Source organism: Eubalaena glacialis, chromosome 15 (genome assembly GCF_028564815.1).
Source record: "Eubalaena glacialis isolate mEubGla1 chromosome 15, mEubGla1.1.hap2.+ XY, whole genome shotgun sequence".
In the NCBI taxonomy this organism is placed as follows: domain Eukaryota; kingdom Metazoa; phylum Chordata; class Mammalia; order Artiodactyla; family Balaenidae; genus Eubalaena; species Eubalaena glacialis.
In genome coordinates this window covers 61,635,623-61,658,584 of record NC_083730.1, presented here as the reverse complement: position 1 = coordinate 61,658,584, position 22,962 = coordinate 61,635,623, and the positions used below count along the sequence as shown (strand labels likewise).

The window sequence follows — 22,962 nt, the reverse complement described above, 5'->3', positions numbered from 1 at the left end:
ACAATTCGCTGTGTCCACAAGAAGGAAGATCGCAAGGACACTCAAACTTTTTCCTGGAACTGTGACCCCGAAGGAAGCTCCCCAGAAGGTCATTATAAAGATTCTACATCACATAATAAAACATCACCCAGCATCTTTCTAACAGATCCGACACTCCATTTGAAATGCTTTTGCACAGAGCACACCTCAGTACAGGTGGATGGCATCAAATCAAGGCATAAATCAGGAAAAGGCAACCTGCATCTGTGCGCACAGGGAGGTGAGGAGCGAGAGAATACAGTGCATGCACCCCGTGCTCAGGGAACCTGGCTTTGTTAGGAATGGAGACCGCTTTACCTTCCAAAGCTCCCACCAAAGACCTCAGCCAAGCTTTGACTAGCTAGTGGGCAGCGGTAGGTTTGAGAATATCATAGCCTCTCAGCATGGTACCCAGCACACAATGAATGCCCAATATATAGTTATCACTTATTACTATCAATTCTAAGCCCCTGAAATAAGGCTTATCTATGTTGCCAAGATTTAAGCAGAAAAGCCCAGCCTAAACATCCTTGTTGCTGCAGAGCCTTTGGTGGCAGCTGTGGATGGCAGCTACATCCCCAAGTATGGAGGAAAAGAGTAGGCTTCATCTGTGCACATCTGAGCAGAGGCAGCCGATGGCAAACGTGGGAAGCGCCTAAAATCCTTCCAACATCCCTGCTACACCCACTTCCTGTTAACAAGCACCTTCCTGCTGCATCAGGCGCCGTCTCAGATTGGACCCGCTGTTGTAGACATTTCTCTCATCCTCATCTATCAAAAATGACCCAAGGATCCAGGTCTCATTCCCTTACACCGTGCTATCTGACAAACTGATGTGAACTCAGGTGACAATCCTCAGACTCTAAGTATTTGGAGAGACCCTACAGATCCTTGAATCAAACGTCTTCATTTTACGAGGGAGAAATCTGACATCTAAGGATATTAACTTATTGAGGTGATAGCGAGTTGGGGATGTCATATTTAATATGACTTAATGAGCCACCGCTCCCAGTGATGTCATTTCAACAAGCACCTTTCTTCCTTGGTCAAAATAATGAGCTGGTGGAAACTTCAAGTGCTGTAACAGACGGGGATGCCCATTTTGAGGTTAGCAAGTCTTTTAGGAACGACTACAATAAAAATGCCACGCTTTTGGCCCCTGCTTATGGGGCCCCTAAGACCAATTCTTCTACAGTGTCCATGTTTCAGTGAATGTCAGATAGAAATAAGTGCTGGAAAATTACCTCCCCAATGTCATCATGTCTTGTTATCTTCTCTGAATGAGTCATCTCAAAATTCGGCTCACAGCTGCAAATCTAAAGATCTAAAATGATCTGTGTTCTGATTCTCTGAAATATCTTTATTCTTTTATTATACCCTAAAAATTCCAGATGGATGTCACATTTACTGGAGGTCACCAAGTTGAAAGACGGGTACAAAGTGGCTTATACCGTGTTTCGTAATTCATTTTCTCTTCTGACACCAGAAAGCCTCTGCTTCTTAAGAGAAATACTCTCTAGTCAATTATAGTGTGGTACGTGAAACTTCATGTAATCATCCTCAGATGCTTTCTTAACACTAGTCAGAAAAGATGTGATAAATTCTCCAAAGGGCAGGGTCTCTGAGTCATTGCTAACGTCCTGCCAGTACGCTTTCAACTTTAACGAGCATCAAGATCATCGGAGGGGCTTCCCTGGTGGCGCAGCGGTTAAGAATCCGCCTGCCAATGCAGGGGACACGGGTTCGAGCCCTGGTCCGCGAAGATCCCACATGCCGTGGAGCAACTAAGCCCGCGCGCCACAACTACTGAGCCTGTGCTCTAGAGCCCGTGAGCCTCAACTACTGAAGCCCACACGCCTAGAACCCGTGCTCCGCAACAAGAGCAGCCACCGCAATGAGAAGCCCGCGCACCGCAACAAGGAGTAGCCCCCGCTCGCCGCAACTAAAGAAAGCCCATGCACAGCAGCAAAGGCCCAACACAGCCAAAAGTAAATTAATTAATAAATTAATTAATTTTTTTTAAAAAAGATCATCGGAGGTGTTTCTTTACCAGTTTCTGTGGCCCCATTCCAGAGATTGTGACTCAGTACTTCTGTGGGACCAGAAATCTGCATTTATAAGAAGAGCTTCAGGTGATTCCAATGCAGGTGTCCAACACTGCCTTCCAGCACTAAGCAGTGCTGGCTTTTCACAGTGCCAATTCTGAGGGGGTCATTTTGTAATTTTCAAGGGTTTTTTTTTTCCTTTTAAAACATAAGGTTGGCCATATGTTTATAAGATAAATATGTGTATAAGCACATCTACATACACATCACCCATAGAGCCCCCAGGCAACTCAAATAACAAAGCCTTGGACCCAGAAAGGGGATCTGTGAGTTTGAACCATATGACATTGTCAATATTCAAGCCTTTCTGACATAAAAACAGGGAGTTCGTGTGGTTACACCTACAAGGGGCGATGGCAGAGCCGACTGGTCCCCTCTTTTCCTCACGAGGTCTCCTAACCTCGCGGCATTCGTCCACTTGTTTAGTCTTTAGGATACTCCTGCAAGGTATTTTTTCCAGAAAAGAAAACTAAGCCTCAGAAAAATCCAACAGCATGTCCAAGACCACATGGCTGTTCAGTGGCGGAAACAGAATTTGAAATCAGGAACACCTGATGTGCTGGGGCACCTCTGCCCTTCTTTCCTCCACCAGGGTCCCCAGAGCTGACATCAGGCCACAACACCCTCCAGTTATCCAAGTCCCACTGTGATGGCCGGACCCCCGCTCCAAACCTTCCGAGGTCGGTAACCCAGGCCTCTCAGCAAGCTCCCCACAGGGGCTAGAAACAAAGGGAGAGGCTCTCTAAAAAGCCACACGAACAGGATGAAATGGTAACTGACAAACAGAGAAAACAGGGCAAGAGCCCCCATAACATACACACAGGACGTATGCCAACGGATGTCAATCGTGGAGATTTCACACCACGTTCCTAGGCCTAGGTGTCAAAAGTCAAGGAAGTGGAGAACAGATCACAAGATTGTTGTCAAAGCAGCCTCATTTTATTAAGTTTCATCACCTGAGAATATGCCACAGTGAATGAAGAAGGAATGAGAGCCTGCCTGCGTACCAAACATGAGCGGATGGAAAGATGCAGGCTGAGCTCTGAGCAGGTGCAATTAATTTCATTCTATATCAGAAATAAAAACAGGAGATGATACATACTATTGCCTGTCATGGAAACTTCTTACTGGTGATACATGTTTCTTTTAACACACCAGTAACTAAAATCGAATGCCCCTAGAGTAGAAACATGGTCAATCTACCACATAGTAAATTTCCTTTTTTTTTAGAGATCAGTATTATACCAAAATTCTGCTTTATGGCAATAACTGATTTATAAATTTTTATTATACACGATAAAATTATAGGCTCACTTTTGCACACTTAATTAACAAAAGGTAACTGCTTTCCTTTAAATTTAGCGACTGAATCTCTACGCACCTATAAATTGCTAAGGGTATCAAGCACCGAACCCACAACCTGGGCCTACTGTTAAGATGATTACAAATGCTTAAAAAAAAAAAAATCAAACTTGATAGAAAGATTAAAAAAACAGCAGTAAGCAGAAGTAATTTGATTTTTTTTCTTCCCTAAGGGAACTTTATTCATTCCTTCAACAAATATTTATTAACTTTATTAATTTACTATGTGATTACTACATGCTAAACACTGTTCAGTAACTTGATTTTATACATTATGAGTATTTATTTTAAAAGAAATGCTTTAGACAACTTTATAGTTTTGTATCTAGAGAGAATATCACAATGAGCCAACTTCAAGCATGTGGTTATGACATGATTTAAAATATCTCAAACTACACCAACTGAGAAGAGAGATCAAATAGAACCCATCGAGACTGGACTGCAGGAAGGGTGTGTCCCAGCCCCCTCACCCATGCTCAGAAGCCCACCCAAGACCCTGTTCTGATTCCACCACTGGAACCGGGGAGAAGTACCGGGCCTCTGACATCCACAGTAACCCAAATGAAAACATATTCTTTTCATTGTCTGAAATAAATCTGCTTTCTGCATACTAAATAGGAAAGAGATGAAAGTGAGCATTCACCCATCTGAAGAAAAACCAATGCTCTATAAGTGTTTCTGCTCTGTGCCCCATACAAAGCACATGCTTTGCTTCTGCTTAGGCTGTTATATTTTTTTTTTTAACTATTCATTTTTTTTTTTTTAATTTATTTATTTATTATTTTTGGCTGTGTTGGGTCTTCGTTTCCGTGCAAGGGCTTTCTCTAGTTGTGGCAAGCAGGGGCCACTCTTCATCGCGGTGCGCGGGCCTCTCACTATCGCGGCCTCTCTTGTGGCGGAGCACAGGCTCCAGACGCGCAGGCTCAGTAGTTGTGGCTCACGGGCCTAGTTGCTCCGCGGCATGTGGGATCCTCCCAGACCAGGGCTCGAACCCGTGTCCCCTGCATTGGCAGGCGGATTCTCAACCACTGCGCCACCAGGGAAGTCCTAGGCTGTTGTATTTTTAAATAAATCATTCTGTTAAACACCAGCCTCCTCCTCCAAGGAAAGGTCTAAAAACTTCTCCGTTTTGACAAGTCTCTGACAACTTAACTCCCATCTGCTCTCGGCTGCAGGTCCTGGATCACTGACCACCACAGTCTCCCTCCCCTGGAGCCCCAGCCTGAAGGTAAGTGACGCAGCCTTGCATCAGATCCTCCACCCTCCCCCTGCCTCCAACTCGGGGCCCAAACCTTCTGCTTCATAGAAAAAGTTTTTAACGACTCAGGAGTCTTCTCAGTTTTAAGCAGAAAAATGGACTGAATCCAGATGTCCATGCAAATTTCAATGACTTCCTGAATTATATACATGAACCGGCGATGCTGGAGAAGGCATCTCCTGCAGATGTAAGCGCGGTACCCCCATTCCTCGTGAACACGTCACACACACCTGCTCGTGGCCACTCTTCTGGTCAATTACCGAAAGGCCTGATGGTGAAGGCACCAGAGGTTACCACGAACTCTTAGGTAGTTGCCAGATATACTACTTCTCCAAGTCCCACTGCTATACACAGAATAGCAGCCATTTATGAAACAGCCAAAAAAAGAAGAAATCACGGCAGAGTCTAACGCTGTCTTGAGGTCAGTGTTGAGAAGTGCGACTAATGCAGCAACTTCCACTAAAGAATTTCTTTCGATGTGAATGAGTTACAAGCATGTGAAGGCCCATCAAGAGCGTGCCTTCCTTCAGCTGTAAGTAGATGCATCCGGGAAGCCTTGCGGGTGAGGCTGGGCCTTCCCCTGGTGCAGGCAGGTGGGTTTAGGGATGCAGCTACATCTGGTGATGGGCTGGGGATGGCAGCCAGAGGAGCAGGGAGCTGGAGGCCCGCCTGCCACGTGGAAAGCACTCCACCTGCCACTGATTCTCTGAAAGTCTGGTGACAATGTTTTTAAGATAAATCTGTTAAATGACATCACAATAGATTTTGTTTACCTGGAGCATTAAATGACAGAGAGTCAGGGATTGTCTTTTGTGGATAACAGAGAAACGAGGCTCTATCTTAGGAGATACATTAAAGTACATTATCAGTACTTTAAAGAGATATATATTGAAAAGCTTTTCTTTTCTGTTTGGAAGTGAAGTTCATTTCCAAAGGCAAAGTGTCACATTCCCATATTAAAATTCCAAATTTTATGCAAATTTCTCATTCTCGCCTAAGAAAGTCCTTGCTTCTTTCGATTTCAGTAGATTTTGAAACCTTTAATAATTGGACAACTTTCCAAAGTACGGTTAACTATATCTTTCCGATCTTTGCCCATTACCACCCCCAATGCCTGCCCGACCCCCTAAAGGGGCCTTCCCAACAGTAAGTGCTCAATAAATATCCACTTGAATTAAAAGCATCATTTTAATAGGTGCACTGGACTACGCCCTTCTTACAACAAGCCAACAAATATCTTCGAAACACAGTATCAACGCAGAGAAATTTCCAGTGGCTAATCGTGACTGCAAGATTTAATTAAAACTTTACACTGTGGTAAGTAAAATTAGAGGAGCCTTTTTTTCATTTTCGTTTCACAACTGGCTGGATCCAGTATCCTCCCCAGATAAGACCATTATTTGAAACGTCACGCTGGCGGTTTCCCCTAACAGGTTGAGAGTCACAGCACCATCCCATTGGCCTGTTCATAACTTGGGCCGTGCTGATGGGGGGCAGGGGTGTTCACAAGTGCATGGACGTGAGTTATATTTTCATCCCTAGGTCCTTTCAGCTCTTGTCAAGGGAGGCTGAAAATGCAGAAGGAGGATGCCAGGCCTTTTAGAACTCACACTCTGTCTGGCATCCCAAGCTCCTGGAGGGCTGGTTCTAGCACCTACTGCTGCCCCCACCCCCAGCTCCACCCAGGACTTTCTGATTCTGTCCCCCTGGCGGGGGGGGGGGGGGCGGGGGGGGGGTGGCGGGGGCAGGGGTCTGCCTGTCTACAAGTTCCTGAGTGATGCTGAGGCTGCTAATCCAAGAACAACACTTTAAAAACTGTTCTTTTGGAACAACGTTTCTCGAAAGATGGCCAGGATCACCTGGGGATGCTGTGGGACCCTCCAGGGGCCTTGGACATCACAGTCACCATGCCGGCCATAGAGACCAAGTTGGGAAGGACCACTCCCGGTGACCCTCGGGCACGCTTGGTTTTGAGCAGCACAGGTATACACATAGCTCACCAGCAGCACAGGCTGAACGCACCCCACGCCCTCCCCCAGGCCACCTTAAGCCACCAACGTGTAGGATTGTCACCCGCTCTCCCTGCCCGTTTGTCACTCTTTTGATCCTCCTCCCTAAACTCTCCATACGTTTCACCCTTAACAGCAAAGAGAGGGGAGGAGCGGCGACCCTGCCTGCCGGGATCTGCAGACCTGTGTTCTTACCGGTGAGCACACACAACCCTTCCCTTCTCAGGCCTGTGTTCTTCTTTCGTTCTCCTCTCCCACATTCCCACCCCTTTATCAGGCTCTGGCCTTGCCAGCCGCCCCCCCTGGATGGTGGGGGGACCACAGGCTACCAAGGGTAATGACTAAAGCTTTCCTGCTCCCCACCTAACACCAGCCCTACCTACTGATTTTCAGAGCAACAGTATAAACGCAGGCTTTCTGATGACTAAACGCTAAACCACGGCAGTATCTTAGGAACGGGAGAAGCAGCATCCTCTTCTGATGGGAGGTTTATGTGCTTTTGCATCTTCTTTAAACGTTTCATTAGTGAGTTTGAAAAACATTAGTAATGAAACCTTCTCGCACTTACAAAATAAGCTTATTAATAGGTTGTGGTCATAAAGATAAAAAGCCCCTGGAGAAAAGTTTGTGGGAAAGTTGGTTTTCAAAGAGAAGAATCCTAGAATTACAAAGCATGATAGACACCACCTTAAAAAAAAAAATGTTATACTGTTGAAAAAGTATGTAACTACTTATTAAAATGCCTGACCCCTAACTAAAAACTATCTTAGGATATTTAGATAATACACGCTTATTCGAGAAAACTAAAACAAAAACTGAGAGAAAACAATGCTTAATCCAAAACAGTGCCTCTACTGAAACAGATATGTACAGCCTATCAATTCCTGGAATGTATTACAATTGTTATAAAACTATGACAATTTCCAATAAAGCCATCAACTTTTATCGAATTGTCACAGAAGTACCTAAATTCTAAAACCTACTTTTCCCAAAACTAAAGGCTGTGCTCGAGACTTAGGTGGGGTTCATATCATGTGAAGACATAATTCAGATTACTTGTTCATTTAGAATTACTCAAATTACATACACACGTATCTACGTATCAATATATGTAAGTAACTTCTCTACTGAAAATCTGTAAAATAACCCTTTGAAAACATCAGAGACTAAAACCTGTGATTTTTCCAGATCAGAACAATTGATAAGCTCAAGCAATACTTCTTTACATCCACATAACCACATAACACTAAAAATGTTAAAGTGATTTCTTGGCATATTTCTATCATATGCCCTGATTTAAACTTGAAATCTTTTCATCACGTCCATTATCAATCTCATTAAAGCACCATAAAAATATAAAATGTCATGACTCTAGTTATCTGAAAAAGAAAAAATAAATCAAACTGCTAAACAAATCTATTCACACTCTTTGTAAATGGTACTGTACAATCTTGTATTTTGAAATAATTTTCAACTTATTGTAAAAACAGTACAAAGATTTCAAGTACACGTTTCGCCCGCCTTCGCCTAGTGTTGACATCTGACTTACTCAGAGTCAAATTATCCAAAACTAAGAAACTAAATATTGGTACAGTTCTAACTCAACTACAGACTCCATTCAGATTTTGGCTGTTTTCCCACAAATGTCCTTAAAAGAGTACTTTAAAAAAGAAATTTCTCAAGAAGAGTTTCAAATTCACAAGATTATATTAAGGTTTAATCTATTCCAAATACTGCGGTAGAAGCAAAGGACCAATCTGTTTGCATTTCTACTTCTGCAAACCAAGGCTTGCTTACCAGACCTTACCATATCAGTCTCATTATTATATAAAACCAAACACTTCCTTGCATAGGATATATTACAACTTGGCTTTTGAGAAAATGGGTCAAAGAGGAATGACTTCCCAGCTATGTGGCTTCTCAATCTGGAAAAGAGAATTCAAGCAGAAGCAAGAATGATTTCACTTTCTTCCTAGCTTCTTACTTGTATATCTTTTTACAGAAGTTATGTTGAATGATCATTCAAAGCCTAGATAGAAGGCAGAAAGTGAGCCTCCAATACTTTGCCTAACAAGTTAGAAATTGTAAACATGGAAAGTAATGTTTAAAATGGAATGTTTAGGGCTTCCCTGGTGGCGCAGTGGTTGAGAATCTGCCTGCTAATGCAGGGGACACGGGTTCGAGCCCTGGTCTGGGAAGATCCCACATGCCACGGAGCAGCTAGGCCCGTGAGCCACAACTACTGAGCCTGCGAGTCTGGAGCCTATGCTCCGCCACAAGAGAGGCCGCGATAGTGAGAGGCCCGCGCACCGCGATGAAGAGTGGCCCCCGCTTGCCACAACTAGAGAAAGCCCTTGCACAGAAACGAAGACCCAACACAGCCAAAAATAAAAATAAAATAAATAAATTTTTTAAAAAATGGAATGTTTATATATACTAAATAAAAGTCCTCCTGGACAAAAAAACCTAATTCTTTTCTTTTTTCTTCCAATATGTTTAGCACTCTATTTCTGATATCTGGCATTCAAATTATGTGTAGTACCTTCCAGAAATGATTAATCAACAGTCACATCAATTCTGAATGCATTCCAAAAGAGGATATGAGGATGCAGACGGGAAATAGCAAAGTGTCTTGTGTATAAATTTTGGTTACACACACACACACACACACACACACACAAACCTCCACTGATTACATAAAACCTCCTGATTCAGTCCATTGGGTGCCCTAAGAAGAATCAGCGATGAAAATGTTAATTTCAAAAGAAGGGCTGGTGCAAGCCAGTCTCACAATCTCTCCTCTCCCTCCCTTCTATGTCAGCCAGTTCACATACAATTTGAATGTTTGCAAAAATCAGAAGTCACATCACTAATTTATTCAACAAACAGTGAATGTAAGTGCTTTATGGGAACCAAGAAGGAAAAATAACTGCCTTTGCCCTCAAGCCGCTTACGATCGAGCTCCTCTGTCTCTAAAAGGATCCCCATGTCAGGGGACAGCAGCGAAGTATTTCAACGTCCAGAAGACTCGTAAAGAGAAATAAGTGTCAGTGTCACTCGTAACATCAGAATTAACTTTCCCAACATACAAAGAAAAAAAAAAAAAAAGACTTTTCCAAAGCATTAAGTGCTTCCCACATGTTCTACCTAAAACCCAAAGTGGAGAGAAAAAGCATAATGCACTGCAGTTTATCTGATCCTTGCACACACAAATTTTGCCAACTTCAATTTTTTTTACTTTCATCGTTGCTAAGCATTCTCTCTGGGATACTGCCCTTCATTTCCTCTTAACCCTCTAACATACTAGGATAACTCTGGCTTCCAAATGAAAAGGAGGCACAGTTCAATCAGTGGTATGATAACAAAAAAACAGAATGACATATTTCCTCTGAAAGAAAAATCTGGCTAAAATTGAGTTAAAAAAAAAGTCTTTTGGTTTGACTATTAATTTACATAAGCATTAACAAGGACACAGGTCAGTACTACATAGGCTGAAGTCCCTTTTAATGATGAGAAACCGATCATTTAAATAAGCTAATAAATATTTCTTTCCACCCCCTTGCCCACAACTTGAAAATCCATCCAAATGCTTTCTGACACAGCTTAACTTGAAACAAATCCCAGGCAGGGAGCTATGGATTCTTAATAAAGAGAAAACCATCAACTAAGGCCCTCATCCTTGGCTTCTAACACTAATGAGTTACAAGGCTCTATAACTGGCGAGTCTACTCCATAATTCACTAATAAAAAAGAACGCAGGCCAATATCTACATCAAGTTTACAGCGGACAGCAGTGGATCAATTTGTTAAATCCTCCGGCGCACGTGCAATTACCAGACAGTTAAGGACATATTAAACTTGGGAAAAGGGTATTTCTCTATTGAAGTTGACAGCACAGAGCGAGCAGCCAACTCCACGCTCGGCTTCCTGGTGGCGGCCAACTGTGGTCAAGGGTCCTTGGGCTCAGGGACGACCGGGGCACGGCCTCTGCGCCTGCGTGTCCCTCGGGCTCCGGGAAAGTAAAGATGTACGTTTCCACAGATCTGACAGAGGCAAACGTTTGAAACGTTTTAAAATATGCGCTTTACCGTCAGTGAAAATATCCTTCATGAAATATAAAAAACAAACAAAAAGTTCAACTTACTCATTCCTCCCGAATAAACATAGAAACCTATTTTGCAACCCAAGTTCAAGGCCAAATAGCAGGCTTTTTATTAAAAGAAAAACAAGCCCGGTGCCACCATTCTACGTGGACCTTAATGAAACTGACACACACGAGAAAGAAAGTGTGCTAGTGTGCAGGTGTGCAAGCGCCGGCTGTCCATCCACGTGTGTGTTCCAGGTTAACACCGTGCGGGGTTCGTGCCCCTCCTGACCCCCGACTCCCGGCCACGCGTCCTCCGGCAAGGAGCTCTCCGAGCTCGGACCGCCCGCGCGCAGCAGGCACCTCCCCGCCACTCCTTTCCTCCCCACCCGGCACCGCGGGCCGCGAGGCGGGCTGACCGATGCCCCCGGCCGGGCGTTCCGCGGGGCCGAGGGTGCGGAGGGGGAGCCCGGCGGGGCACAGCCACGGCGGCCCAGGGCCTGCGGGCCGGCCACTCCCTCCGGGCCGCCGGTCCTCCCTTCGGGACCGACGAGGACGCCACCTCGGCTCTCCCGGGCAGCCGCGCAGCCACCGGGACGAGCCGGGGTCAAGGCCGCCGCGAGCCGGGCGACAGGGGGAGGACCGACGATCGCCGCCGCTGCCGGAGCCACTGGCTGGTCGGGCGATCGCGCGGGCGCAGCGGGCACGGCGACCCGGCCCGGCCGCCGCTCGCCGTGGGAAGGACCGCGCAGCGCCCACGCCCGGCGGCCGGCGGCTGCAACTCCCAACTTCAGGCAAAGTTTTCTGCTGTTGCTATCGGAACCGACCCGGGACTCCGAGTGGCGCCGTCCGCCCCGACACGCGCCCAGGCCGCGGAAGGGCGGGGGCTGAGACGGGGGCCAGGCTCCGGGGCCAGCGCCGGGACTCGTCCGCTCGGCCCTCCGGAGCGCTAGGTGCCCGCCCTCCCCGCCAGCCCCGCGCCCGCGCCGGGGACGGGCAGACGCGGTGCCCGGCCCGCCGCGCCCCCTGCCCGGCCCTGCCGTTCGCCGCTGGGGCTCTCCCACCAGGAGCTGCCCGGGTCCCGGGCCCCCTCCGGCCCGCGCGCCCCAGGCCCCGGCAGGCGCAACCCCGCTTACCTGAAAACGTGTCCCCCGCCGCAGTTAGCAAAAGTCCGGTCAAAGTCGCCAGGCAAGTCCCAAGTCTCCCCATGGTGCTGAGTGCACGCCGGGCCGCTCCCGGCGGCGCTGGGTGGGCGCGAGGGCGGAGGGCGGCCGGGAGCTTTGCCTCCAAGGCGGCAAGAAGAGGAGGGTGAACAGCCAAAACCAGAACCAGACGCCCAAAGTGCTAACAGTTGCAGAAGTCCCAACTCCGGCGGCTCCCGGGGCCGGGGGCGAGGGTCCTGGGTCCTCCCGCCCTATCGCCGGCCCCGCTCGGAGCTGCGCTGCTGCGAGACGGAGCGGAGGGCGCGCCCGTGGAGCCAAAATCCGCCCTCCGTGCCGGCGGCTGCGCTGGCCGCCGCTCTCCTTCCCCGGCTCGGGACCCGAGCCTCCGGCGCCGCGGTGGCCGGGCCCGGGGCCGTGGCCGCGCGCGTCCCGCCCGCCGCCTCTGCGCCGCCAGGCGAGCCAGCCCCCGGGCGGCGGCGCGCCGATGGCCGAGCCCGCGCCGGCTGCAAGCGGGGCTCCTGCTCCCCGACTGACTGGCGGTGCCCCGCAGGCCGGCTGAAGGGAGCGCCCACGTCACGGCCGCCCGCGCCGCCGCGGCCCGCTAGAGGGCGTGAGCGCCCGGCCCCGCCGGCCCGCGCCTGGTGCTCGGCAGCCGCGGCGCCTCGGGGGGAGCCGGGCGGGGGGTGGCCGCGGGGGCGGCGTCACCGCGCGGAGAGCGGCGGCCGGGCGGTGCCACCCGCTCCCTCCCGCTCCCCTCCCGCCCCGCCGCAGCTTTGGTTTCGCGGCCGGCTTCCGGGAGAGTGACCGCGCAGGGGCCGCGCCAGGACCAGAAGTTTGTCCCGGGTCACGGGCCGCCGGGAGTTGGCGAGCGCGGCGGGCGGGACAGCGGCCTGCGGCCCCGCGGGCGGGCGGGCGAGGCGGCTCCGATCCAGGCGCCGGACGGCAGTGTCGGCGGGCAGGGCCGGAGGCACCGGGAGTCGCGGGGCCCGCGCTCCCCGGCGGCTGCGGTCCAGGCGAGCCGGCAGATCCCGGGGCTGCGAGGGTCTGCGGCTTCTCCGCGCCGCGGGCGCCGCGAAGTTGGCGGGCGCCCGGGCAGTTAGCTGCGGCCGCGGGCACCGAGACCCCGCAGCGCACCGGCAGCCCCGCGGGACACCCACGCTCCTGCCCCCGGAACCTCGCACCCTCTGAGCAGGACACGCTCGGCCGCTTCATTGCGTCCCAGCCGTCCCGGGTGGGCCCGAGCGAGCCGCGGGCCATGCACGGAAGGCGGCGGTCACACGGACCTACGTATCCTGTGATTTCTGTGTCTGGTGCAAAGTGTTGGGAAACGCGGGAGGAGGCGTGGGTAATGAATCAAATGATGTCTTGAAATATATAATTTACCATTTGGGGTGTGGAATGCCTATTTCATTAAGTGGATAAAATAGCTTCCAATGCTTCAGTAAAGAGGTTCAGTTTGTAAAATTGAAAAAAAAAAAAAAGGCGGGGTGAGGGGGGGAATCATCCTTCTGTCTCCCTTGGAATAACACACATGGAGCTGCAGACGCCAGGCCTAGCTAACTGAAAGCAGTAGAAGGCCTGGGAAGAGGTTAAATTAGAAACCAAGTAACTACCCGTGAGTTGCACGGTATTCTAGGGCGGGGAACCGCGCCAGCAAGAGGGCAAACCCATGAAGCAAGTGGGCCACGGGCTCCCTCCCGGTACTGACAAAGGCCCAGAAAGTGCATTGATCCCACGCTAACCTCGACGCTGTCTCCAGTGGACCCTAGAACCAACAGACAAGGATATGTCACAGCTGTCACTTCCCCGGGGCAAATTGAGGGATTGGACTTTTGATTTTGGTGCCCAACGAACAGCTAGCTCCTCTTTCTTGCAGAATTCCACTTATTAGATCCTTATCAGAAGTGCTCTTTCGAAGGCTCTGTATTAATCATTGACGTTTTAATACTACGGACCTTACATCATCCTGCTTCTTCTCCCAAATATGTACTTGTTGAGCCTTATCTCAATTGCAAAATAACATTTGAAGTATGGAGAGGCAGGGGGGTCACATACCTCCAAGGATCAGCAGTGAGGGTCTGTCACCTGGGCTTTCCCTGGTGCTGAGGTCCTGTGATGTGATGGAGCCCAAATTTCCTTTATTTGAATGGTCATGCGCTTTCCAATGGAGCTGTTATGTTAGTAGATGTGAGATGGATCCAGATAAGGAGGGAGATGTCAATCTAGTCATTTTTCTTCTTTGAGTTGGGTGAAGAAGTTCATATTAAGGTAGGATTTCATTTGCAAAGTATGTGAATTCTTTCAGCAAATATCTAAGAAGGCCATATATCTGCCAGGCACTGAGCTATGGGCTGGAGGTTGTCTTCTGGTGGGCTCCCCCAGGAACGGGCCTGAAGTTAAGGATTTAAGCATAAGGGGTTTTAGGTTTTATTGGAGAAGTAATCCCAGGACGCAGTACAAGAGGAATGGGAAAGTGAGACAGAAGGGTGAGGTGGAGTCAATATAGGGTGTATGAATGAGCAAGTTGCCACTGTGGGCAACTGGGACTCACTCCCCTGGGGACCTCCAGGAGAAAGTATGGAACAGCCTTAGAGCTGGAGCACCCCACCCCGGGGCAAGGACGTGTGTGAGGTGGCTGGGTGGGGGCATGGGAGACAGCTGCGCAGATAGGGGTCCCTTCACCAGTGGGGAGAAAGCCCTGTAGGGACTCCCAGTGCTGTTACCCTGGTAACCGGAAGATGCCCTGTCCCTTCCTCAGGTTACTTAAAGCTCAGTGGGAGACCTAATGAATTTCCATTATCTCTGATCTCTAAACATTACAGTGTTAAGCCAACTCTGCCCTTATTAGCCTGAAATCCGCATTGCAAACAGTGGTGGGGTTTTTGCCAGCAGCTCCTTCCCTGGCAATTCTAACAGCTACTGTTTCTTCACTCCCTCTTCCAGGTAACTGGCCAAAGCAGCACTGAGCCCAAATGGAAGGCCTCTCTTCAAAAGGAATGGATTGGACTTCCTCTAAGGAAAGGATGCTGTAGGAGTCCTTCCAATGGGACATTTCTTGTCACTTTTTTTTTTTTTTTTTTTCAGCAGAGAGGTTTTTTTAAATTTTAATCCAACCACATGACACTCCTGTCTCTCTGGGGACAACGGTGACATTTGCAGAATGGCTGGTCACAGGGGTGCTGTCAAGCCAGCCCCCATCATATGTCTAAATATTTCGAAGTTATTCATCAAGCTGGCAAACTATTATATAATATGTTATATCTTCCTACCTTGACAAAGATAACAATACTGAAAGATAAGAAAGCCTATAGTTTTCATATGATGAAAGTCAGCAAAATATCAAAGACAACTGAATATATCATTGTGCATATCTTAATTTTCTGTTGATAGTCTGGCTGTATGGATCAATAATAAAGACATACATAATTGATGCATTATTATGTATTTATTCCATAAGTTTTATTTTGCCTTTATTTTAGTAAAATTGCTCATATGTTGCCATAATCGAGACTGTCACATAATTTTTGTCCTAGTGATAGCAATGATCTGTTCTGTATGGAACATTTATAGCCACATTTCACCCAGTTTTGTTCCTCAGTGGTGCTTGCAAGTATTCAGTAGCTACATGTGAACAGCACAGATATAGAACATTTCCGTCATCACAGAAAGCTCTTTTGGAAAACACTGAGAAAGGATTAGTGTATTCAAATTATGCAAAATTTGAGTATATATTTTCATCAAAAATGTAAATTCAAAAATTTTTAATCAGAAAATTAAAATTACTTTCCTATAGTTGCTGAAAATTCCTTTCTTCCCAATGATTCAAAGATATCTGCTAAAAGTAAAATGCAAACTACAAATTAGGATTATGAATACCAAGACTGAAATAAAATGATTCATAAAAAGCTTAACATTTTCTTTAATATTTTAAATTCAGTGATACGTGATGAATTTTGAATAAACAGAAACCTATTAGCCATGTGAGCATTCAATGTCCACCTAGTTGTCAATGTAAAGAATCAGTATCCTGTTTCATGTATAACTACATATCTCCCATTTTAACAGTAATATTAATCATTTCATTTTGAAAGATGTTCCTCAATCACCAAGTTCAACACATGCAAATACTACACTAGCGTGTGACTTCTTACAGACTTGGAACCCAAAGAGAAGCAAGAAAATTGGTGGTTGGCATTACGAGGAAACCCCACTCACTCAAATTTAAGACTGTGTCCTATTCCTGCTACCTGAAAGCAAGGATTTGATTTTTAATTGATTGGACTTTTAACGAAGTGCCTCTGCCATGACATCATCTACCCACCTAGATGTGTCCATGTGCGTGTCAGTGGCAGCACACCCTGGAAATCTTCACAGTGCCCTTCCAAGGCCAGGGGACAAAACTCAGGGTGAAGCGTTTCTCTGGAGCCAGCCCAGAGCTGGTTTTGAGACTGGATGTTTAGGGTTATGGTTTATGGTCTCTCAATACTGAGCACCAGATCCCTAGTGACAGAGGTGACCACGTGCCCCTTAATACATTTATTTTTATAGGTCAGTGATCCCCCAGGGTCCTGTAAGGCCCAGGCCCAGGGCAGGAGCCCACGCTGCCCACTGTCTGTGCTGTGATGGTGTTTTTAGCATCAGTAACTCTGTTTGTGACATTTGTCCCAACCTCTTGAAAGTCAAAATGTAAATAAAAAAAGAAAACTGACCATAACCTATCCCAACCTATCCTCAATGTCAGGTTGAATTTGGAGGTTAACCACAGGCAGAAAGTTCCTGATCCATCAAAAGTATCTATCACACCTGCCGAAAAGCATCGACAAAAGAATCATTTAAATACCTCCCAGGTGGCTTAACTGGGGCTAACATGACCCAGCAGAAACGGAAAACATTGTCCTAGAAAACTCACGTTTTGTTCTCTAGGCCCTGCTGCAATGATTAATTCCCTTTTTAGAGGCACGTTGAGATTGTGGAAGTGTATTTTGAGATAATAAATGGAAAATGTAAATAAGCCCCCTCGTATGGGTTTCACGATGATGTATTCTTTCATTGATCAAAGACAGTATGTTGTTGAAAAGAAAATAACTAAGGGAAGGAGGGAGGGAGGGAGGGAGGAAGGAAGGAAGGAAGGAAGGAAAGAAGGGGGAAAGAGAGGGAGTGGGAGACAGAGCTAGCTTGGAATTTGGAGTCTAGCTTGATTGAGTCCCAACTGTGTGATTTAAATTAGTTTCCATTTCCTGGCTTGCAGAAACGGCATTACACGTGGCAGCTCTGCGTGTATCTGAGGCCCTGAACAAACCTCTCTGATGAAGTAAAGCCCTAAGGGTGCAGAGTGCATCCCAGTCTCTGCCCGCCCCCGCCCCCGCCCCCGCCCCCGCCCGTGCATCACAGTCTCTGCCCGCCCCCACTTGTCGTTACCTGGAGAAGCACGTGAGCCTCGGGGCAGCGCTGGGGGGCGGGGAGCGTGGACGCAGTGCTGAGCAGATCCCTGCCGGGTGCTCGCCCTCGCCGTCAGAGTCGGCTTACTCAGTCAGGACTTAACAGCTTCACTCACCTTCTGAATGTGTGTGAAAAACACAACATTAGCGGTTCACGGGGTCAGAAGAAACCAGGGCATTTAAACTTTCACCAGTGAAGCCCTGTTCTCACCTGCACAGAAGAAAGAATGGGGGCAGGTGCCCTTTTTTGAAGTTGTTCGTATCCTACCTGAGGCCAGAAACTGTCACCAGCAAAAGGCAAGGCTCCTCCAAGCAGACTTCAAAGCCACTTGTGCATAAAGGCTTAAATTTTTTGAATTTTTAGATGCCCCAGGAATTCCTTCTCGAGGCCTAATTAAAAGGGGAGAGGGAATAGGTTTCAGTTCTTTGCTTTGCCCACATTACCCTCAGAATAGAAATTAAGCTCCTGAAATGCTGATACTAGGACAATGCATTTGCCTATTTTTAAAAATCTTAATTCTGACACCCTTAGTCTGTGTGACATTGGGCAAGTCACTTAACCTCTCTGTGCTTCGGTTTCCTTACCTGTACAATGAAGGTAATAATTGTACCCACTTTACTGAGTTGTTGAGAGGATTAAATGAGATAGTGATATAAAGTGTTCAGAATAGTTCCTGGCACATCATTAGAGGTATATAAGTTATTATGCGCTGGTTTTAAAATCAAATACTGAAGAGAACCAACTCTGCACGAAGTTCTGTGCTGGGGTTCTGAGCAGGGAGATGGGACAGAAACATCTAACTGGGCCCAATTACCATTTAGATGGGACGACCTTCAACAGGGCTTCCCCTCCATCTTCTCTCAACAGCCTCTGCTTTTGGGCACATAGAGTTTATATCAGCTGCCAGACCCAACACCAGGCCACATCCAAGGGAACCACAAGATTTATCATGACAGCCCTTTCTCGTTTGCTCCTCTGCAAAATGAGAATAATAATTTCTGTCCTGTCTACCTCATTGTGTCATAAGAGTGTCAACGACATTGTCGGGACAAGTTCTTTATAAACAGGCCCCCGATGGCTAAACTTTTAGTTTACTATGCAACTCTTCTCTTTCATCTTACCAGGTGGGACTATAAGTTCGCGATTTGCAAATAGGTCATATTTTTATAACAATCTGTTTCTATGGAACTTTTTCCTTTTGCTTTATTTTAGGTAAAATGGTAGGTTGATATTCTCAAAACATTCCCTGCTTACTTGTGGGGTCTGTAGCAAGGTGGACCCCACATGGTGACGTCAAGATACTAGAAAGTATGCTTATTACAGCCACGTCCAAACCTGTGTTCCCGGGAACGGCAGATATAGGAAGGGCTCTGCCGGAGAGTCCCTGGCAACCGTCTGATCTCCAGAAAGTCTGTCGCCTCTGCGGGCTGCTCTGTATGTTCTGCGGGGAAGGACACAGCTCTCTGGGGACACAGCTCCCCTGCGCTGGGAGGGCAGGATGCTCACGCTGCTGCACACCGAGGGCCCCTCTGGGGAAACAAGCCATGCTGTACCCTTTACTTCCACCCCTGCATCCTGGACCAGGGGAAACAACTGCCTGCACAAAAGCACCCCTCTGACCAGAAAAGCCTGTCTGCCCTGTCCCTGGGGATGGAGAGCCAGCAGCAGGCTTTTCCTGTTGGAAGCAGCAACATTAGAGACACGGTAACAGCCTTCCACACACACATCAGCCATAGTTTTCAGGCTGGTTCATTGAATATGGAAAAAGACAAAGGGGAAAAAAAACCAAAAACCCTGATTTCTGAAGATTTTTTCGGAGTCCACTGGTGGTCCCTGTACAGTCACTCTGTGTGTCTTTTGTTTAAGTCTGCAAGAAGTCCTGGAAGAAAATGCTTTGTGCAGGCTCTTTTGGAGCTGTGAAGCCTTGGAAATCTGCTAGCTCAGTCAGAGGCCGTGAGGTGGCACTTGGTTGTCTGATTCACATTCACTTCAAAGGCACCAGCTCCCCACGCAGCAGCCACTCTCCACATGGGGGTTCATTAAAGGAGAGAATGACTGTCTTTGGGTCCCTCTTTTTTTCCCCAAAGGCTTTGAACTAACGTTTTATATCAGTTCTCGTGCCTTTGTACCAGACAACTGTTTTCTCAGAACACAGTTTGGAGGTTAGGCAGCTTTTCCTAAACTCGGGGTGGAAATCATGGTATCCAATCCAGTTCCCATGAATTCTTACTTCCTTTTTATTTCACTTTCTTTAAAACAAATCCTTTGAAGTCAATAGGTAGGTTCCTTCAAGCTCTGCTTGACTAATACTATTAAGAAACGTTACACTGACAATGTCAGAATCCTCCCTCAGATTAAATTATTGCAACAATGGTGTGCAGGGGCCTGTGATCTGTAATAAGGCCAGGTTTTCACTAGAATATGAAAAAAAAAGAAAAAACATTTCACTGCTAACATCAAAGAAAAGATCATCTTTACTTTCTCTTCATCTTTAATATTTTAAAGTTTCCAAATGTTGCATTTTGAATTGAAGATTCCAGACAGTCATTACTGTGAAGATGAGACAAGCCACAGAGGAAAACATTCGAATTTATCTCACTATGTTTTGGGGGCTAATATTTACTGAAGTCTTACTCGGAGCAGAGCATTTTGCTAGGGCATTGAAACTCTAAGAGACATGTATGATTATTATGCCCATTTGAGAGATGAGGAAACTGAGGCTTAAAGACAGAATGACTTAGATTTGCTAAAGATAAGGCAGTATAATTAGACCACAGTCAGTGGTAGCCGGTAGATCTGTGATTTGTAGGCAATTATCCTAAAGTTCCCTTTCTGGTTCACTCTGCTATATATATATATTTTTTTAATTTATTTTACTGAAGTATAGTTGATTTGCAGTGTTGTGTTAGTTTCTGGCGTACAGCAAAGTGATTCAGTTATACATGTATATATGCATTCTTTTTCATATTCTTTTCCATTATGGTTTATCACAGGATATTGAATATAGTTCCCTGTGCTATTCAGTAGGACCTTGTTGTTTATCCATCCTATACATAATAGTTTGCATCTGCTAACCCCAAACTCCCACTCCATCCCTCCCCAACCTCTTCTCCCCCTTGGCAACCACAAGTTTGTTCTCTATGTCTGCGAGTGTGTTTCTGTTTCGTAGATAAGTTCATTTGTGTCATATTTTCGATTCCACATATAAGTGATATCATATGGTAGTTGTCTTTTCACTGTGCTGTATTTTCTGTCTTCACCTTTGTCTCTTTACCTAGCCTAAATTCTTCATCAAATTGTTGTCTCACTTGCCCTCCTCTGGCACACACTGCACCGACATGTATTGATATGATCTGAAAGCTGCCGTCTAAACTTTATCCATCCTTCAAGGATGGATAGGTTAGGGTTGCAATCATCTGTGGGTAACAGAAAACCCGGCCAACACTGGCATGTAGCCAGTGGTCAAGGGGATGGAATTGAGGAACACACTGCCTGTGTTCAAAGTCCAACTTCTTCCACTGACTAACCGAGTCGCTTGGGTAAATGATTCAACCTTTCCATGCCTCAACTTCCTCATCTAAAAACTGGGATGACAACGGCACCTACTTTCTTTAAGTTCTTATGAGGTTCAACTATGAATTCAAGTAAACTGCTCAGAAAATGTTTTTTAAAAAAAGAAGAAGAAGAAGAAGTTACCATGCTATAGTTTCTCACCTGGAGATGGGTAGCCCAGGTGATGCAGCCCCATCCCCACGCCATGCAGGGCTTACGTTCCTCCGGTCTTACTACTCATTCTCAGCCTTGTGAAACATAAGTGCCTCCTTCTGCACTCCAGGCAGGGAGGAAGAGGAATGGCAAGGGACAAGATGACTTCTTCTTGAGGGCTTTTGACTTTTTCTGGGGAAGGGAAGGCCCCCGAAAGGACTTTCTCCTACAGCTCATCAGCAAAAATCGTGTCCTATGGCCACGTCTTGCTCCCAGGGTGCTGGGAATTTCAGTCGCAGTTTCCCAGCCTCTCTAGTGGAGGAAGCATAGGAGAAGGTGGCTGGGAATGTTTGTTGGGTGAATTGATTTCTAAGAACACCGAGAAGACCCAGCTCACCTCCCATCTGCTTGTCCTCCCTAATTATCAGCTTAATGGATATGACTTACCATTGCTTCGGACTTAATTTATGGTTCTCTCTGCCTTTTGCATGTTGGTTTTTCTCATCCTTCAGGTTCCAGTGAATGCCTTCTCCTGGGGAAGGAATTCTCTCATGAATGAATCCAGGTCTCTCTTCTTATCCTCTTTTTCGTACTCTGTTTATTTCCTTCATGATGCTTAATTCAATCGGCAGGGTAAGAGGGATGATTTTTTTTTTTTTTTAATATTCTCAACAAGCAGGGCTTTCTCCCTGCCTATGGTACACTACTGTGTCCCCTGCTACGAGGGCAGGATGCAGTCCCCTCGGGAGGGAGGAGGATGTATGTGAGAGTCCATGTCAAAGAGAACAGAAGGTGGAGAGCCATACCCTTCCTGCCACGGTGGAACATTGGAAGAAAAAAGGATGTGGGGACTTCCCTGGTGGTACAGTGGTTAAGAATCTGCCTGCCAATGCAGGGGACATGGATGGGTTCAATCCCTGGTCTGGGAAGATCCCACATGCCGCAGAGCAACTAAGCCCGTGCGCCACAACTACTGAGCCTGAACTCTAGAGCCCGCGAGCCACAACTACTGACCCTGCATGCCTAGAACCCGTGCTCCGCAACAAGAGAAGCCACCACAATGAGAAGCCTGCACACTGCAACAAAGAGTAGCCCCCGCTCGCCGTAACTAGACAAAGCCCACGCGCAGCAACAAAGAACCAACACAGCCATAAATAAATAAATAAATTTATTTTAAAAAAAAAAAGGACGTGAAAGTAGAACTAAGAGGCCAGACATCAAGGCAGAGCTGCCCAAGAATGGTGGTGTCAATGGCCCAATTTCAGAGACAGTCTAAGAAGATGGCATGCCTCTTGCAGAAATCCCAAGTCCACCATGGCCCTAATCCAACCAGGTCAGCCACCATCACTCAACAGCTGCCCAGGAAAGTAGCTAGATTGTGTTGAATGAATGAATTGTTTTGAATGACATATTTTGACAGGATGTGAATATCCCATATTTTGATAAGATTTGAGATCTCGACCTCACTGCTATGATCTGATGTCTTATTCCCTCAAAAATGATGACTTCTTCAGGGCAGAGGTCGCCTTTTCCCTCTTTGTATCTCATCTGGGGCCACCTACCAAGGGACTCCATGGCTATTTGTTAATTCACTAAATAAGGGGCTGAAGATAAAAATGACAGAATTAGGATGAAAAAAAGGATGATAAGCCCCAAGGTTTCCTGTATTTTTCTTCCAAATGGGCCGTACAGCTCAGCAGAGGAGAGAGATGCTAGTAGATGGTGATTGCAGATACTGTGTGCTGCCTTCTGGGTTTCCATGCTCCTTTAATACAGAAGAATAGCCATGAGGGTAATAAGATTTCCAGAGGACATCCAA

The 22,962-nt window shown here is 46.9% G+C and overlaps 2 protein-coding genes across 3 annotated transcripts in view; one reads left to right on the top strand and one right to left on the bottom strand.

Moving 5' to 3' along the window:
* PTPRM (protein tyrosine phosphatase receptor type M) overlaps nt 1–12,426 on the bottom strand; it is a 761,903-nt gene extending 749,477 nt beyond the window's left edge. For both annotated transcript variants that reach the window (XM_061169712.1, XM_061169711.1), the window contains exon 1: nt 11,973–12,426. In XM_061169712.1, the coding sequence (XP_061025695.1) occupies nt 11,973–12,045 (73 nt within the window). In that variant the 5' untranslated portion in view covers nt 12,046–12,426. The remainder of the gene's footprint in view (nt 1–11,972) is intronic.
* Nucleotides 12,044–15,399, top strand: LOC133075138 (collagen alpha-1(I) chain-like). Its single transcript, XM_061169239.1, has 4 exons — nt 12,044–12,084; nt 12,194–12,549; nt 12,605–13,344; nt 14,943–15,399. The coding sequence occupies exons 1-4, from the start codon at nt 12,044–12,046 to the stop codon at nt 15,105–15,107; spliced, it is 1,302 nt and encodes a 433-aa protein (XP_061025222.1). The 3' UTR covers nt 15,108–15,399.
* The last annotated feature ends 7,563 nt before the right edge of the window (nt 15,400–22,962 follow it).

Excerpts from the sequence above, each read along its gene's own strand:
- LOC133075138 (XM_061169239.1), top strand. The coding sequence starts at position 12,044 with ATGGTGCTGAGTGCACGCCGGGCCGCTCCCGGCGGCGCTGG. Across the intron at positions 12,085-12,193 it reads GCCGCTCCCGGCGGCGCTGG|AAGTCCCAACTCCGGCGGCT; the intron begins GTGGGCGCGAGG and ends TAACAGTTGCAG. Across the intron at positions 12,550-12,604 it reads TGACTGGCGGTGCCCCGCAG|AGGGCGTGAGCGCCCGGCCC; the intron begins GCCGGCTGAAGG and ends GCGGCCCGCTAG.